We start from the raw sequence: 16,170 nt of genomic DNA, 5'->3' as shown, positions 1-16,170 counted from the left end.
CGTGCTCCTTTAGAGCCTCATTTCCAGTTTTGACAGCCTCCACCTTTCCGCTGCTCATTCCCTCCGTAGGAGTCGTCCCCAGCAGCAGTCTCGTCTCCAGCCTCTCACAGTCTGCCTGACTCTGATGCAGCTACTTCTTTTGGAGCATGAGCACGGCCAAGCAATCAATCCATGCGTTGGTGCGGGTGTGCCTTCTCTATTTATCACTTTTGATGAGCTCGTTCTTGGTCTTAAATCATCCTCAAGCCTCCTCTGTATCATCTTGAGCACAGCGACCTGCTCCTTCAGAACCTGCTTTTTTCCTAATCGACATCCTCTTCGCTGCTCCGGCTTTTTTCAGGCTGAGCCGCTTCTGTTGCAGACTTGACTCCAGACTCTCACACTTGGACTGACACTCGACCAAGCAGTCCATGTAGGTTTTGCGTTTATGCCTGACGTTTATTGGTCTCTTTTTGAAAGAGATCATCCTTCTCTTTTAGTTGGTCCTGGAGCAGCTCAACTTGTTCCCTCAGAGACGCTTTTCCTTCTTATAGAGCCTTCATTTCAGCGACAGCTCCAATGAGTTTTGCTCTGAATCTCTTCTGAATGTCTAGTTTCTCTGTGGTTGACAAGAAAGAGCGGATCTACTTCTTTATGAAGGTTTGAGGAAACTTGTGCTCATTTGAAAACAGATTTAATAAATAATAATAATTATTATTATTATTAACTGGTGCTGCTATTCTTATTAACAAATATATCTAAAAATATCACTCTTGTTATTGTCATTATTTCAGCCAGTCTGACAGAGCGTTGGTATGACAGTTACACTTCTGTTCATGGCCTCTCTTTTTTAACTCGAAGTAAGGAATGTGTTATAGAATTGCAGTTTGCTTAGATGGCTACTTCTCTTTTAACCCGCTATCACGGTTTGTGGAGATAAAAAGCTGAAGTTATTTCTCTTATACGCTGCAGCACCAAACAGTCAAATAATTGGCTTGGATTCAGAAAAACTCCAAGAAAAGGCAGAGACCGGGCAGAGAAACTGAAGCGGGATGATCTGCTATTACACAGTTGAAGATCTGCTGTGATACTTCAGATTTCAAGGCAGATGAATGTAAACCACAGGAGGCTATGACTAAACACTGCAGCTTATGGGCTTTTTAGCAGTTTGAAAAGTGAAAGCATGACTCATTATTTTTTGTCTTTATTCCCTCAAGGGAAGTTTTTTTTGTGGAACTGATATTAGTAATGTTGTGTTTGCTATTGTGTGTCGTCCTTTTTCTTCCTGAGAATGTAACATGATTTCCTCTGGAGGGACAGGTCACTTCTCTGGGCCTTTAAAGGGATAGTTCACCCAAAATGGAAAGTACTTTTGGAGTTTCCCTGGGGAAACAGTGTTGCCACCAAATCCAGCAGTATGGAGGCATTTGATGTTTTTTGTCTGTTATTCCGTTTGAAGAATTGGTCATCATTTACTTCAATTGGATTGGATTGGTTGCAACGCTGTTTACCCCCAAAAATGTTTTGTGGACTCAAACACTTCACTCAACCCTCCATCGGTGGTGGTGGTGGTAAAGGGGATAACACAAGTTGATACTTATATTAACTTTAAGAACTGATTATTGCAGAGGCCATTTTTCAGATTTATCAGACTTATCCTAATCAACAGAAACAGTCACTGCGGTTACATGTGTCCGATTGAAACCCGATTTCTGGCGTTGTCCGGTTTCAATCGAAGATCCATGTCATGTAACTCCACAAATCTAGATTTCTTGTGTCCGACTGAAGTCGGATAACCACCCCCAGATAAGTAGATCCTGCCCCCCCCTCCCTCCTCCCTCCCTCCCTGGCCGTGACCCGGAAGTCGACACGTAGATAAAATGTCGCTGCCCGGTGCCGGCCGGCACTCGCCATTACCATTCTAATCAAATGCGCCGTTCGCATTCGCAGTACTCCTAGAGTAAACATGCACAACATCATGTAGAGGGACGTAGCTTCACCTTGCTCTCCGTTCGTCATCTTTCTCGCATGCTGATTTGAAGGCTGTTGTTGTTTATGGTTGCTAGTGGTGACGAGGTCAAGCGGAAATGGCTGTATCACCACTAGCTGTAATGAAAACAGCGCCACCTATCGTAGCGGGTTATAAAATGCTTTCGGACAAGAGTCGGATTTCTCAGTGCCATGTACCCTGAGATAGAGCAGTTAACCCCCCATGGATAGAGAAACCCGATTTCGGCCGAAATCGGGTTTCTGCCATCATGTAAACGTAGTGAATGATAGACTACCTTCCTTTTTAGTCTGAACCATGCTGTGTCCTGCATAATTTAAATAGATCTATCAATGCACCTCTCTACCATTGCAGGAGGAGGAGGTACAGAAGCAGCACAAGAAGGTGGAGGACGAGAGGCGGGAGCTGCAGAGACGGAAGGAGGAGTACCAGAAAGACCTGGAGAGGCTGAGGGACGCACAAAGGAAGCTGGAGAGGGACAGGGAGGCCGTGCAGCGGCAGTTCGACAAGATGGACGAGCTCCGTCTGGCTGAGGTAAGCAGGGACACTTTGGAAATCATAACAATAATAATAATCAAGTGATTTGTTGCTCCCTGCCCAAGAACAGCCTCTTCTGTTGCCCCCTCTGCTGCAGAGGATCACTTACTGAACCGAGCCGGGAAGGATTCAGGGTTTTACTCAATGGCACTTCAGCTTTTTTTTTTTTATGGATGCCCATATTGGAGGCTTAAACTCAAGCACTCTTGGCGTGAAACACAGCAGAGTTAAATTAGTTTTTATGCCAAACCCCTTTCTTTTCTTCTGCCATTAAAGTATTTTCTGGTAATATTTGAACTCATATTTTATTGAAGATAGGCTTGCACAAACATTAAAATTAGCTTCTCTCTTCCATATTCATTTGCAGATGTAGACAACAGCTGTTCAATCTGTCTTATCTCCTTCTTTTGCCTCCAGAGGACTCCCTCTACGACGTCTGATGAATCCCAGTTCCCCAGCAGCTCCCAGTCTCTGGAGCCGGACCTGCTGGAGCTCTCCTCCTCCTCCTGCTCCCTGCCCAGGCTGCAGCCCCAGCAGTCCAAGCCCAAAGGAAAAGGCCTCAATCCCTTCACCTTATCCTCCAGCAACTCCAACCTCAAGAGCGACAACCAGATCTCAAAGAGCCTACTGCAGCTGGCCAAGAGCAAGAGCAAAGAGGGGAAGGAGAAGGAGAAGAAGAAGAAGAAGGGCAAAGGAGGGAGCGCACAGACGGCAGGTAGAGAATGAAACAGAGGGAGGGTTAGGATGGATTTACATTTAGTATTTAGTGTGTTACATTGAGCGAGCAGTGTGGCGTGAGAAAAGAGGTGGCAAATAATCAGCCAAAATAGTAGGTGATGGCTTTGACTTTGATTTCTGGCAAAAAGTCAGAATATTGAAGAGTTTTAAATCTGGAACCAGGCCGACCAACCACAAAATGAAATTGACCATAAAACATTTGATTCAGAGAAATACATCCTACTTATCCCATGACCATTGCAAACCCACAAGCTGTCCCTCCCTAACACTGTATTCCAGTACATGACCTGACTTTTTGTGATTTTCACCTTCAAGCTATTTCCCTCATCCCCTAAAAAACACAGCATTTTTTAAATAGAACTCACAGTCGCTCTGTGATAGAAGTCATCTAACGCTGAACTCTCTGATTGAAGCTGATATGATTTTCATGGTTGTGGTCAATATTTCCATGGTAACGGCGAGCTCCACGAATCGGAGACATTGCAATTACTCCTGAGGATTGTGGGTAGTGTAGTATTTCTCCTTGACATCACGAATAAAACATATTTTTCTTAAAACGCAGTTGATAGCTTGTGGTCTACATTGGATGGTTAAAATATTATGGTTGATATTCTAAACCTCTTTTCAGAAGATGATACTTTTAGAACCACACTGTTGAACTGTTTAGGAAAACTAAGGTCATCATCCCTACAGGATCCCGACAGGGACAAAAAGGATTTAAATTATGGTGGGAAATACTAAAAAGATGTTCTGGTTTGAAAAAAGTGTTTTGAATAAACAGAGAAAAAGTTAATTCCAATAAATACATATTAAATTCACAAGGATTTGTTTACTCAGAATAGTTTTGATGTTTTTCCTATTCTTACTCTTACTCTTTGTACCGATCATTACAAATAATCCGCCTGATGTCCTTTAATAAAAGCAATGATCCACAAACTTGTTAAATATTTCAGATTGACCTAATCAGGCATTAACTATTACAACTACTCTCCTCCTCTCTCCTGTCTGGAGTCTGTCAGTAATTCTTATAAGCATCACAAATTCATAATAGTTTGTGCATCATCAGACAAAACAAGTATAGTTTATTTTATTTACTTGAGTGTTTCTGCAGCTGTTTCACCACCATGCACAACTATTTTTCTTTTTTTCCTGATTGTGAGCAGCTTGCTCATTTCCGTGGTGATCTCATCATAGAGAGAATAATGTGGATCAGCAGCACACACAAAGGAACAAGGATTTCTTTTTATTTGTTTTGAGATCGAGTAAATCTTAGATAAATATGAAAGAATAAATACAATTCTGGATATGAGACTCTGGCTCACTGAGGCGGCTTCTGTCAGTTCTTTAATAGAGCTCAATGACGGTGCTGTGAGCTCTGCTTAGGATTCATTCAATATGAAGCAGGTAGATGCTGCTCACTGAGGATCCCCAGAGAATAAACATTACAACAGAACCCACTCTCAGGAAGATTTGTCTCTTGGGACGGTGACACTGACTCTAATCTTCTCCTCCTTACAGACGCCCAGCACCGCCCCGATCCTCCTCTCGATGGAGAGATCTTCTTCTGCTGAGAGAAACGGTACCTCCTCATCATCATCGTCATTATCATCATCACCATCAACCCATCATGCCATTCTGTCATCCAGAGGAACATGTTCTTGCTAGGTAGTAGCACACAATGCTGCAGTGTACTACCAGGCTTTTCAACACCTTTCAATTTACATTGAAAGGACTCATTGTTCACTTCTCTAAATTAGATCATATAACAGATTAACGTCACATGCAAAGGTTTTTTAAAACAAACACAGCGTTTTTTTAGTTTCTGGAAAGAAGCATATTTTTGGGGATTCTGTTATCGTATGCAAATAGGCCCACATACACTCACAGCTTATTAAAATAGGAACCATGGATTAGCTGTGCACATTTAGATAGTCTTTGTCCCAAAACTCTGTTTCCTTTTCCAAAGAAGTCATTATTATTTCTTCATTTTGAAGAAAAATATGCTTTTGTGACAACTCACAGTGAAAATGTCTCACAGTGGGTTGCCTCAGCATCTCCACCAACTATCTTGACTGCCTTGTCATGACTCTCCAGACTCAGCCTTCTTTCAGCAGTCCGTCCTGGCATCAACACCAAATCGCTGTTGATATAAGTTTAAGAATCATGGGGATTTAACCTCTCAAAAACAGACACATCCAAGTGCAAGTTGAAACAGACGAATGTAAACGTTACAGTGGAAACGCCTCTCTCCTGATCACCTTCATTAATCATTGAGGGCTCTAATCACATCTGCCCAAACTTTGTGTCCTAGCAACAGTTCCCCATGTTTGTTCCAGTGATTCTTTCCAAAGTGCTTCTGTATAAATCCACACTGAAAGAAGAAAAATGGAGCCTGACATTCCTTTACACACAATTTGAAAAGCAGATGTGATTACTGGCTCTAACTTTGTCTCCAGCTTTCTAAGCGATGATAACCTCAGCACTCATTGACAATGATTTGATGCCATCAATCATGATCCTCTATGAGGTTTTAATTTATTCGAAAAGTGGATATCTCCATTCTGGAGTGAAACCCTTCAGATGTTCGTGTCTGTTTTTCCCAGACTTAACAGCAATGAAAGGATTGAGCCATATCTGCCTGTGTCTAATGGCTCAATTCATATCTTTTAGTGTGTTGTAGAGCCTTGGACGGATATTAGCTTGATCCTCGCTTTATCTGCCTGCAATGGGCTTTTATTCAGCCCTCATCTTTCATCTGAGCGTCGACAAGTGCATGGGTTTTCTTCATGTTTTTTAATTGCATGTGACTCTGCAGGTAGCATACTGATGGCCTCTCACTGTTAAATAGTTTAACTTTTTCTTTCAATGGACTGGCTAGATGCACAAGTCAGATAGTGGAGGATGCAGCTGGTTAGTGAAAAAGAGAAGGGACATTATCTAAAACCACCAGAATATGGTACCTGGTCCTGCTCTATGACGAAAATCATTTCAAATGAGTCAACACACATCAGTGTTGTTAAGCACTTTGGTCCTAACATGTTGATGTATTTTATTAGTATGAAAGATCAGCATTGTATACTACAGAGTATAATAGAGTGCTCTGACGCTCATGAAAAGCAACAATGATCCAAAGCAAGAAAATGTGTTAAAATACTTTAAGGATGAAACAGTTATTGTAGAATTTAAAAAGGGGCTTGTAGCTTTTATGCTATTTTTCCAAGGTGACCTGTCTGACCTGTTAAACATTTGAATCCCCACTGAGCCCGGAGTGGGCCACACAACTACCTGCTGGACAGGTAGCAAATAAAAACTGAACATGATGGGAAAAAACCCCCGACTCTTACCATTGAATTACAGAGCAGCGTCGATGATCTGCTTCTTTACTGCCTCTTTTGTCTCATGTTTAAGTGCTGATTGTTAACTCGCTGTCCGTGCTGAGGATTTGACTTCACGTCCAGGCAGTTTATTATAGTGTGTCTTCTAAGAGGCTTACGGGGCCAGCCAATTAGTTGCTTCATGTCTTTTGTTTATGGCTTTGGTGTAATCCTTCCAAAGAAACAGAGAGGAATGGGCTTCTCTTTTCCTCTGTTGCTTTAGGTGTCATCTGACCACTAGGGAGCACTGCACCTTTGACTAAATGAGACCCGTCTCTTACACAACAATAACAACTAAAAGTGTGTGTTTTTTATTCTTTTTCTTTTTTTTTATATTCTCCCTACTATGCAAAATTGACATATTTTTCTCAGCGGGTCATTGCCATACAGAGATAATGTGATGAGCGTGGGCTCCCACATTCTGACATTTTCCCCACGGCATTTATAATTGACTGCAGAAACAAATAAGTTGTCAGAGATTGTAATTGGTTATTCAGTGAAACCAGTCAGCAGCAGCTTTAATGTGTGGGGGGGGGGAGAAGCTCTAACGGTTGGAGGGAGCGACCGGGCAGAACCACAAACCTCTCTCTGTAAGGGACAATCAGCAGACGCGAGTCAGGAAAATGAACTCCTTCCCCGATGATGATAGGCCTGTCCATGAGATGAGTGTGTCCATCAGGTGAACCCTGCGTAGCCTTAAATCTTAACAATAAAATGCACTAGAGTAGAAACTAGCATCTTCTCAGGAAAGAGAGGAGAGCTTTTATACCTCGGCATGGAAACGAAGGAAATGTTTGTACTATAAAAATAAAATGGTACACAACTGTTTTATTCTCAACATTGTAAAAAAAAAAAAAAAAAAGGGCAAATGTGTAAATATGATTTCTGTATAAAACAAATCAAATGTAAAAAAAATTGAATTGTTCCATTTGTGATTTAATGCAACATTTTGTAAGAATGTTTTATTTATGTTTTATTCTCACCCTTTGGGTGATAAACAATGTAAAGTCACATTTCACTCATAATAAAAAAATAATAATGAACATTTTAAATGGTGCTTGTGTCATCATTTGTCTACTGTAATCCAGTAATCTTATTCTGATTTAATTGCTACATAAGTAATACTTAATATATTGTAATCAAAAACTGTGTTACATTAGAATGGTAAATCAAGACTTTTATAGTCTTGATGACTCAAAGTGCTTTACAGAACAGTTTATTGCCACCCGCACACACATTCCTACTGTTTATTTATGATTTTTTTTCTCCATAAGGGGTAATTCTGGGTTCAGTATCTTGCCCAAGGACACTGCAGATTTAGATGGGGAAGCCTGGGATCGACCCGTCGACCTTCTGGGTAGAGGACGACCCCCTCAGCCACAGCCGGGATTAGAATGTGTTCAAGATGTTTAGTGCTTAAATTCACTTTGTGACCCATTACTCACATGCGTCATATATATAATCTATGTAAACCTATGGGAACCCCCAACCGGGAGGAGACCCCAGGGTAGACCCAGAACTCGATGGAGAGACTAGATCTCCCATCAGGCCTGGGAACAACTCAGGGATCCAGGAAGAGCTGGAAAGTGTGGCCAGGGAGACGGACCTCTGGGATACCCTACCAGCTACATCAACAACCTGAGCCCAGGATAAGTGGAAGACGATGAATGAATGGTATTGAGTTTGTTTATTCTAATCCGACATATCCTTTAGCTTCCCTGAGAAACAACATCAGTGGTTGAAACGTCATGTGAGAAAGGTCATGTCTTTGTCAAATAAAATCTCGAAAGTACAAGATAACCTTCATGGATTTGTTCAAGAGTCCATTATTGTTGCCCAGCCTTTACAAAGTGCTAATTTCTGCCACATTTACAGGATATAGAAGGGATTAAAATAAAGTTATCTACAGCACTGATTAGCTGTCTGAATCCACATGAACAGAGAGTAGTCTGCTATATTCCTGTCCTGAAATATTTCACACCTTCATGTGTGGTGTTGGTCATTAAACACAAGCTACAGAGCCTGTTAGGAGCATCCCCTCCCCCTGGGTTGGTTCCGGCTCATTTGCTTTTAATGTCTCCTGTGATAGTAACCTGATTATCTTCTCTATATCATTATCTTTATCCTTAAGAATTTACAGATGGGCACTTTTTCAACTATTCTCCAATTTAAGGAAGCAAAAAATCAAGAAAAGTGTTTGGAGATAAATTTATAATAAAAATAATCTCTAGTTTGACACTGACTGACAAAGGCAACAAGATATCATATCTTATTGCCTTTATTATCTTTGATTTAGGAAGATTTAAAGCAACGTTTTTTAAACTGAAACGACCCTTTAATGTCGATTAGATAACATATTTTCCCAAGATTAATTCCATATAAAATGCAACATGTATCTCTGTGTTGTGACACCCCTGCTATGACGGTGCATTACGGAGGAAGAGACTTGACCAGTTTGCACATCTGGTCATTCCCTTTCTTTAAAAAACGGTGAATAAGCCATATGAGCCACACATCTTTGCGTGCTTTAAGATCTGGACTGTGACTTGACGTCTACAAAAGTCAAACACATCACTCATCACTCGAGTAATCACACTCTAAAACTGTGTGACAAACCTGGGGTCCGGGGACCTGGGGCAGTTGCACAAATCGTCAATTGAGTCCATTATTCTGATCTGTAGTCTACACACGTGTTTCCTGTCTGTTGTGTTTTGGATGCCTTTTTAAAAAACAACTCGTCTCGTAAATCCACTGTTTGTGTTTCAGAACCAATTAAATTGCTATCATTCACTTGGGCTAATGGTTGGATTTCCTGTTCCCATTAGAGGCCGTGCTGCCGTTGGAGCACCGGTGCCAGAGGAGAAGGCAGACAACCATCTTGATGGATTGACAGCAGTGCGGGCACACAGCAGCATTCGTACCTGGTGATAGATAAAGAAGCAGCTGCACTAATCTCTACGCTCTTCTCAGCAGACAGTGCTCTGCCTGCTCACCCTGCAATGTTTTACCTCTGGAAATCTCCACCGCTGAGTTTTCACAACATTCTTTTCCCCCCCTTAACTGTAGGATCTTGTATCAAGCCAAATGCATCACTATCCCATCGCTCCACACAGCTGCCCAGCTCTAACTTATCATTTGAACTGTGGGATTTCTTTTCAGCCCTTCCAAAGTATTTCTCGCCATTCTGCTCATTCACCATAAAAAAACAAAAAGAAAACGTGATAAGACCAAACAAGGAATCAGCAGCTTGATAGGAAGCAGGGTAAACTGTTTGTCTGAGCAAAACACTGTAAAAGCGCTCTTATCTCCTTTAGGATTATTCCCACGAATAGAAGTTGTATCCCCGTAAATTTATGAGTGAGATTCAACGACAGTAAACTAGATGGTTTCATCTGCTCCTGGTTGTCATGGTGATTTTGAGACAAACAGAGCAAGCTGGTGTTGCAAACTGACAAACAGAGAGTGAGAGACAGAGGGAATGTAATTATTGCAAATGAAAAACCAACACAACATGTCCAAGAAGAATAAAATACTAAGTGCTTCCTCAGCTGATAAGTCTGTAATGCTTTCAGTCAATAATGATTCACATTTGCAGATTCATATTACACTCAGATTTATTAATTATCTGCTGTTTGATAAGATTTGACATTGTTGATCTAATTATTGTTGAATCACAAGTCACTAAATCTGTCCAATTTATAGCTGGAGAACAGCTCTGAATGAAATGAGACTGAAACAGTGACTCACCCAGTGTTAAAGCTTCACGTTAGCAGGTCAAAAATCAGATCATAAATTAATTTGTCCCACTCATGTGCTATTTACAAAGATGACATGTATTAATATGTAAACATTGACACAATTCTCCATTATGTTAAAAACAGTTTCTTCTAATCGTGTCTAAATAGTGTTATTTTGTTGATGCTTTCAGTTACACGCGGCATCTTCTGTCTGTCCGACCTCGGAGGGGGACCCTTCACATGTGGCTCTCTCTGAGGTCTCTACGCTTTGGTTTTGTTCCCCTGCTCTTGATTTGTTCAAGAGTAGTGTTCACCACCTCCTCCTAGGACCCTACCTAATCAGTCCTTCCATTCCGACATTCAGTAGAAGCGAAGGCTATTGGGAACACCACCAATTTATATCACTATTCTACATAAGGAAATTAAACAATATCAATAGATACATCTCATCAGTGACAACGTAACATAAGCTAAGTTTAATATATTGCCTATGCATTGTGCAGTGAGAAGGTATATCACATTATTCATCTATATCAGATTTGTCCAATGTCTATCTGATAATCAAGTGTTTATCATTCTCTGCTCATAGAGCTTAAAACATTAACTCAGGAACAAAAATCATAAAAGGAATAATAATAATGTGATATTGAGATAGGTATCAACTTATAAGCATTGTTTTTATCTTGATGTAAGTTTTGTACACAGAAACAGTGTTGGTGTGACATGCTGCCTGGGCTCTGGAGGTGTTTCCTGTTTTATTTTGAAAGGACTGTCCTTCTCTGTCTGTTGTGAGTCTACTTGCGTTCTGCGCTGCGTTTCCCTCCAGATTTCTCTCCCACCTGTTTGTCATTGACCCATCACTTCCTCTGTGTGTTGCACATTTAGAATTGACCCAACAGTGGGCCTGTGGCTCCTTGTGTGTGTCTTTGGATCTGTCCACTGGACTGACTCCCCTGCAGGACGGCTCCTCTACGTGTTGCCTCACCACTCACTGAGTCCTGCTGTATTCAGTGTGTTTAAATCACTGTCTGCACAGGGGGGGTGTTCATGCCCAGGTTGTGACAGATGGATGAAGAGCTCTTGCTGAGGTGAAACTAGAAATGCTTTTAATGGCTGTCATTATTTGGCAACCTGTGGGTAGCAGAAAGTTATTGACAGAACACCAGCTAACTTGTGGCACCTTTAACATTGATGATGCTAACATGCTAAGCGGTGCCCTTTTTTGAGCAGGCAAGGAGCAACAGTAGATTGTTTTCTGGCCGACTGATAAATAGAAGTCTAATATTAACTCTTTCGATTTTTATCTTTTTTGTATTGGCTTTCAGCTCCATCAGGGAGATGTCTGGTTCTTCGCTGCTACTAGCTTGCGCTAGTTGCTAACACCAATTATTTCAAAGATGGTTTCTGGGTGCAAATATTTCCAGTAGATTTGGTTTTAATTTCTTATTTGATATGAAAACTGGGTGAAATGTCCTGATTGACAGCTGGAACTGACTTGTGATTGGTCAAAAGCACACGTATAGGTAATCAGGCTCATTGTCTGGAGCATCCTATGATAAGTTGTTGTTTTTGGTGAAACTTGGTCTCTGGGGACCTTTGTGTCCTCATCTGAGGTCAAAAAGCAAAACCTGGCCATTATTTCCATGGTCTGCAATAGGTGCTGAGCTGTGACTATAAAGCCATATCCCTCTGTTTGGGACTTCCATATAAAAGGCAAGGCAAGTTTTATGTATGTAACACAGTGTATACAGAGGCAATTCTATTCTATTAAAAACAGAAATACGGGAAGATAAATAAGAAGTACAAATGCATTTAAAATAACCGAAACATAAAAATACATGATAAAAACCCACTGTGTTGCAAAAGCAGTGGAATCAATTTCTATGTTCTTTCATTCATTCATTTTACCGGCTAAAAGGTTTCATGTGTAGAACTGACTGTAGGAGTCCAGCCTCTTCATGACCCTGAATAGGAATAAGAGCATAGCATGAATAATGAATAACAGCAGAATAGGCTCCTTCACTTCGCTGCTTCCTCTTAAGAATCATAAGGTGAAGTCAAAGAGTCCTATTTGAGTATCAGCAGCAGAGCCTGTATACAGTATCTGCGGCACAGCTGCAATGAACTAGAGTACAGCCTTCCATTGGATATTTGCAGAATGCTGAGCAGATAATATTCCAGTTGTCCTGGAGGTTCGGGGGAAATCACGGCTGCGAGCAGTGTCTGTGCCACAGTGAGGAGAGGGGCTGCAGGGAGGACGGAGGGCGGCTGGAGACGATGCCAGGTCCTCCATCTTGCTCAGAGATGTGAGGATGATTTAGGAGGCTTGTCTTTGCCAGGGTGTCGAGAGAAGGAGCTGGGTCGAGCAATCCTATTACTCCTCAGTGACCCTGCCCTAATGCTAGTGCATGCACACACACGAATACACACACGTTTCCAGTGGCTCACACAGCAGCATGTCAAGAAGTCCCTACCACACCTGAAGACCACACAAATAACAGGAGATAAAGTACTCGCTCAAACCAGAATACAAGGCCTCCCTACACAAATTAATACACCGGATATAAACTCACAATTGATGATCATTATGTCGACCCTTTGTAAAACTCTCCTGCACTTAGTGTTTAAGTGAAAGGAATGCGCAATGTGTAAAGGTTGTCTGATGGAAATGCAACATTTGATAAATTAAATCAAATTTGGAACAGATGCTGAGTAGACTTTGGTGATCGCCTAACCTTTCCTTTAGCGCCACCATGGGGTTGAAATTTGTTGCTTTGAGTGAAATATCTTAACTACTGCTGAATTAATTGACATGAAATATATCTTAGGCAGTGGTCCCTAACCCATGTGTGTCCTTCTCAGGTTGAAATGGTGATCACTTCCTCTGATATACGACCAGAAACATGTCAAAATGGGTCCAGGACTTTGGTTTATGTCCTGTAAATCTAGTTCCTTTCAGCCTCAGCTGTATGTTCTGTTTTGTGCTAATCAGGAAATGTTTGGATTCTAATCGGTGTTTCATCAGAAGTCAGTGTTTCCGGGGTTTCTACCGATCACCAAACTTTCCCTCCATCCTCATTGTCTGTTTCATTTTATTACAAACGTAAAAACTCGTTGGTTATCAGTGGTAGTGCCTACGCTCATCGAATTTAAGAAATCTAATTAGTAAAATACTACCGTAATTATCTATTCTGAGTCTGATGTTGCAGTTTTAAACTGAGTAAAATTTCTGATTCTAGCTGCAGGACAGTCCCACCACAGAGTAACTGAGTCTTGGAGGAGAGCTGACAAAGAAGGATGACGAGGATTTGGTGCCAAAGGTGAGTGAAAGCGTTATGGATGTTGGAGAGAGGGATCCTTGTGTCTTTAAGAGAGCGTGGGAGTGAGCAGAGCTATACACACAGCTCTTCTTAGCACCAAACACCAAGTTATAGCTATTATGTTATTATGAGAAGTGAGCCTCCACAGTCTATAGTTAATGGGAAACACACAAAACTTAAGTGCAGCAGAAGAGCGAGGTTGCTCGCAGCAAAATCTGACATTAAAGATCTCAGTAGGCGCTCCACGGATACTAAGCGAAGATATCGAAAATCGAAAATATCTGGTGTTATAGGAAACACTTTTGTCACTCACAGGTTAATCACCTGGTGGAAACATTTTCACATTGTAGCCTCCCTAATGCTAATACATGTTAAAACCTTTTACCTATAAATCATCATTGCCATTGTGAATGTTAGCATGTAGCTCAAAGCAACACTGTGTTTTAGTACAAACCTGATATACTAGTGCTGGAATAAAAAAAAACTATAAAAAAGGGAACAGACTAGTCTTTTTTGTGTACCTTTTGTGATTTCAATATGAATCAAGGAAAATTGGTATGTCATTTTTCCAGGAGATGCCATGCCCACACTGAAAAGCTTTGACTTTGACCTTTCTTCCTGCCTTGATTTTTCACAATTTAAATAACTTAAAACTAAAATGTGCAAGAATATATTTGTGTTTCAGAAGCCACAGTACATCTTCACCATTACTAACTAGAGTGATACTCTGTAGAGAACATACCAAGGCCCAAAAGTCGCCTTATGAAACCACATTTAAATTCTCTAGATCTGCATTTCATTTAGATCTGCACCAGATTGCACACACTCCCTGCATATTTGTCCCCAAAACATCTTTCATCAAGATCCATTCAAATATTCTTTGAGAAATCAACAACAAAAGTTGAAAAATCTAGATATGTTAAAGAAAAGAAAAAATCTGCCTTTTTATCTGCATCCACATCTAGCATAACATTTAATTGGTTCTTCCTTGGGTCATGCCCCATAAAAAATCATGGAAGTTGGTTGATTTGTTTTCGAGTTATAAATAAACGCACATGAAAACACAAACTCCAAAATAATTGTAAGATCTTTCACTAACTCATAAGATATCACCTGGCATGGTGTCAGAATATCAGACTCTCTGGAGCACAGTGTGACATAGATGGCCATTGTTGATAATATACTATTTTTTATAAGGTAATATGAGTCCTGTTGATTTGCAGGTGTGATGTTAACAGAGGTGTCAAAAGTATTCACATTCATTACTCAAGTAGAAGTATAGATACTAGGGTTTAAAAATACTTTTGTAGAAGTTGAAGTATCAACTCAAGCTTTTTACTTAAGTAAAAGTGTAAAAGTACTGGTTTCAAAACTACTTAAAGTATAAAAGTAAAAGTAATGTAAGGGAAAACATTTTTCCATTAAGGACAAACTCTTAAGCCGCGTCTCAGGGGCCTATAGTGCACTACCCCCCCCTCCTCCAAAAAACACATTTTTCTAAAGGCCATTATGACTATAATGTTATATTAAAATGTTATGTTGAAAAATGTGGGATGCACTAGGCTACCCGTTTGAACTGCAAATATGCCCATTGAAAATTATAAAATTTGATTACAATGCAAATACATATATTGTTTGGGTTAGAGACCTTTGGACTCAACACTACCAATAATCAAACTTGACTATCTAGAGGAAGTAAAAGTCGTAACAAGGTCGTGTTGCCTTTTTTTGTGTGTGTTTTTGAACGATGACAAACCAGAATGAAAACAAGCCAAAATTAATTAATTAAAAATTAAGGCTATTTTTTAAATGTAAGGAGTAGAAAGTACAGATATTTGCGTGAAAATGTAAGAAGTAGAAGTAAAAAGTCGTCTGAAAAATAAATACTCCAGTAAAGTATAGATACCCAACATTTCTACTTAAGTAAGGTAACAAAGTATTTGTACTTCGTTACTTGACACCTCTGGATGTTAATAATCTCCTGCACCAAATTTGCTTTCCCTTTAAACAACTAACTGCCCATACATGTATTTCTGTAAATGTAGAAAAACTATCAATGTGTCATTCCAGTCATGCATTACAACTCTCCACAATAATATGGCTGATATGGCTGATCAAACCAATTTTTTTTACTTCTAAATCTTAGTGAATTGGATCACTGTTCCCCTCCACAAACCAAGGCAGGATTAAAAGGATAAGAATATATAAGGCTTTTTCAAAAAGAAAAAAGGATGAAGGCAACAGGTGCAGGTGAAGCTGGTGGAGCAAGAGTCACCTCCTGTTGCTGTAGCAGCAGATGAGTCAGGGCTCAGGCTGGTGAAGAGGAAGCCTCTTCTGCTCCTAGTTAGTGCTTCTCAAACGGTTTTGTCACAAGGGACAACACTTGAGGAAACACAGTTCCGAGGCTCACATTTACATATGATTATAGCTTTTTGGAATTACCATAAATAAAACTAATTCTAAGGAGCACCAGTGTG

The 16,170-nt window shown here is 40.4% G+C and overlaps 1 protein-coding gene across 9 annotated transcripts in view; it reads left to right on the top strand.

The window, feature by feature from the left end:
• The window catches only part of LOC132998410 (A-kinase anchor protein 13), a 109,904-nt gene extending 102,230 nt beyond the window's left edge, over positions 1-7,674 (top strand). For all 9 annotated transcript variants that reach the window (XM_061068038.1, XM_061068039.1, XM_061068046.1 and 6 more), the window contains 3 exons: positions 2,342-2,521; positions 2,942-3,239; positions 4,781-7,674. In XM_061068038.1, coding sequence (XP_060924021.1) covers positions 2,342-2,521; positions 2,942-3,239; positions 4,781-4,833 — 531 coding nt within the window. In that variant the 3' untranslated portion in view covers positions 4,834-7,674. The remainder of the gene's footprint in view (positions 1-2,341; positions 2,522-2,941; positions 3,240-4,780) is intronic.
• The last annotated feature ends 8,496 nt before the right edge of the window (positions 7,675-16,170 follow it).

Source organism: Limanda limanda, chromosome 3, assembly GCF_963576545.1.
Source record: "Limanda limanda chromosome 3, fLimLim1.1, whole genome shotgun sequence".
NCBI lineage: Eukaryota > Metazoa > Chordata > Actinopteri > Pleuronectiformes > Pleuronectidae > Limanda > Limanda limanda.
This window is presented reverse-complemented; position numbering and strand designations above follow the sequence as displayed.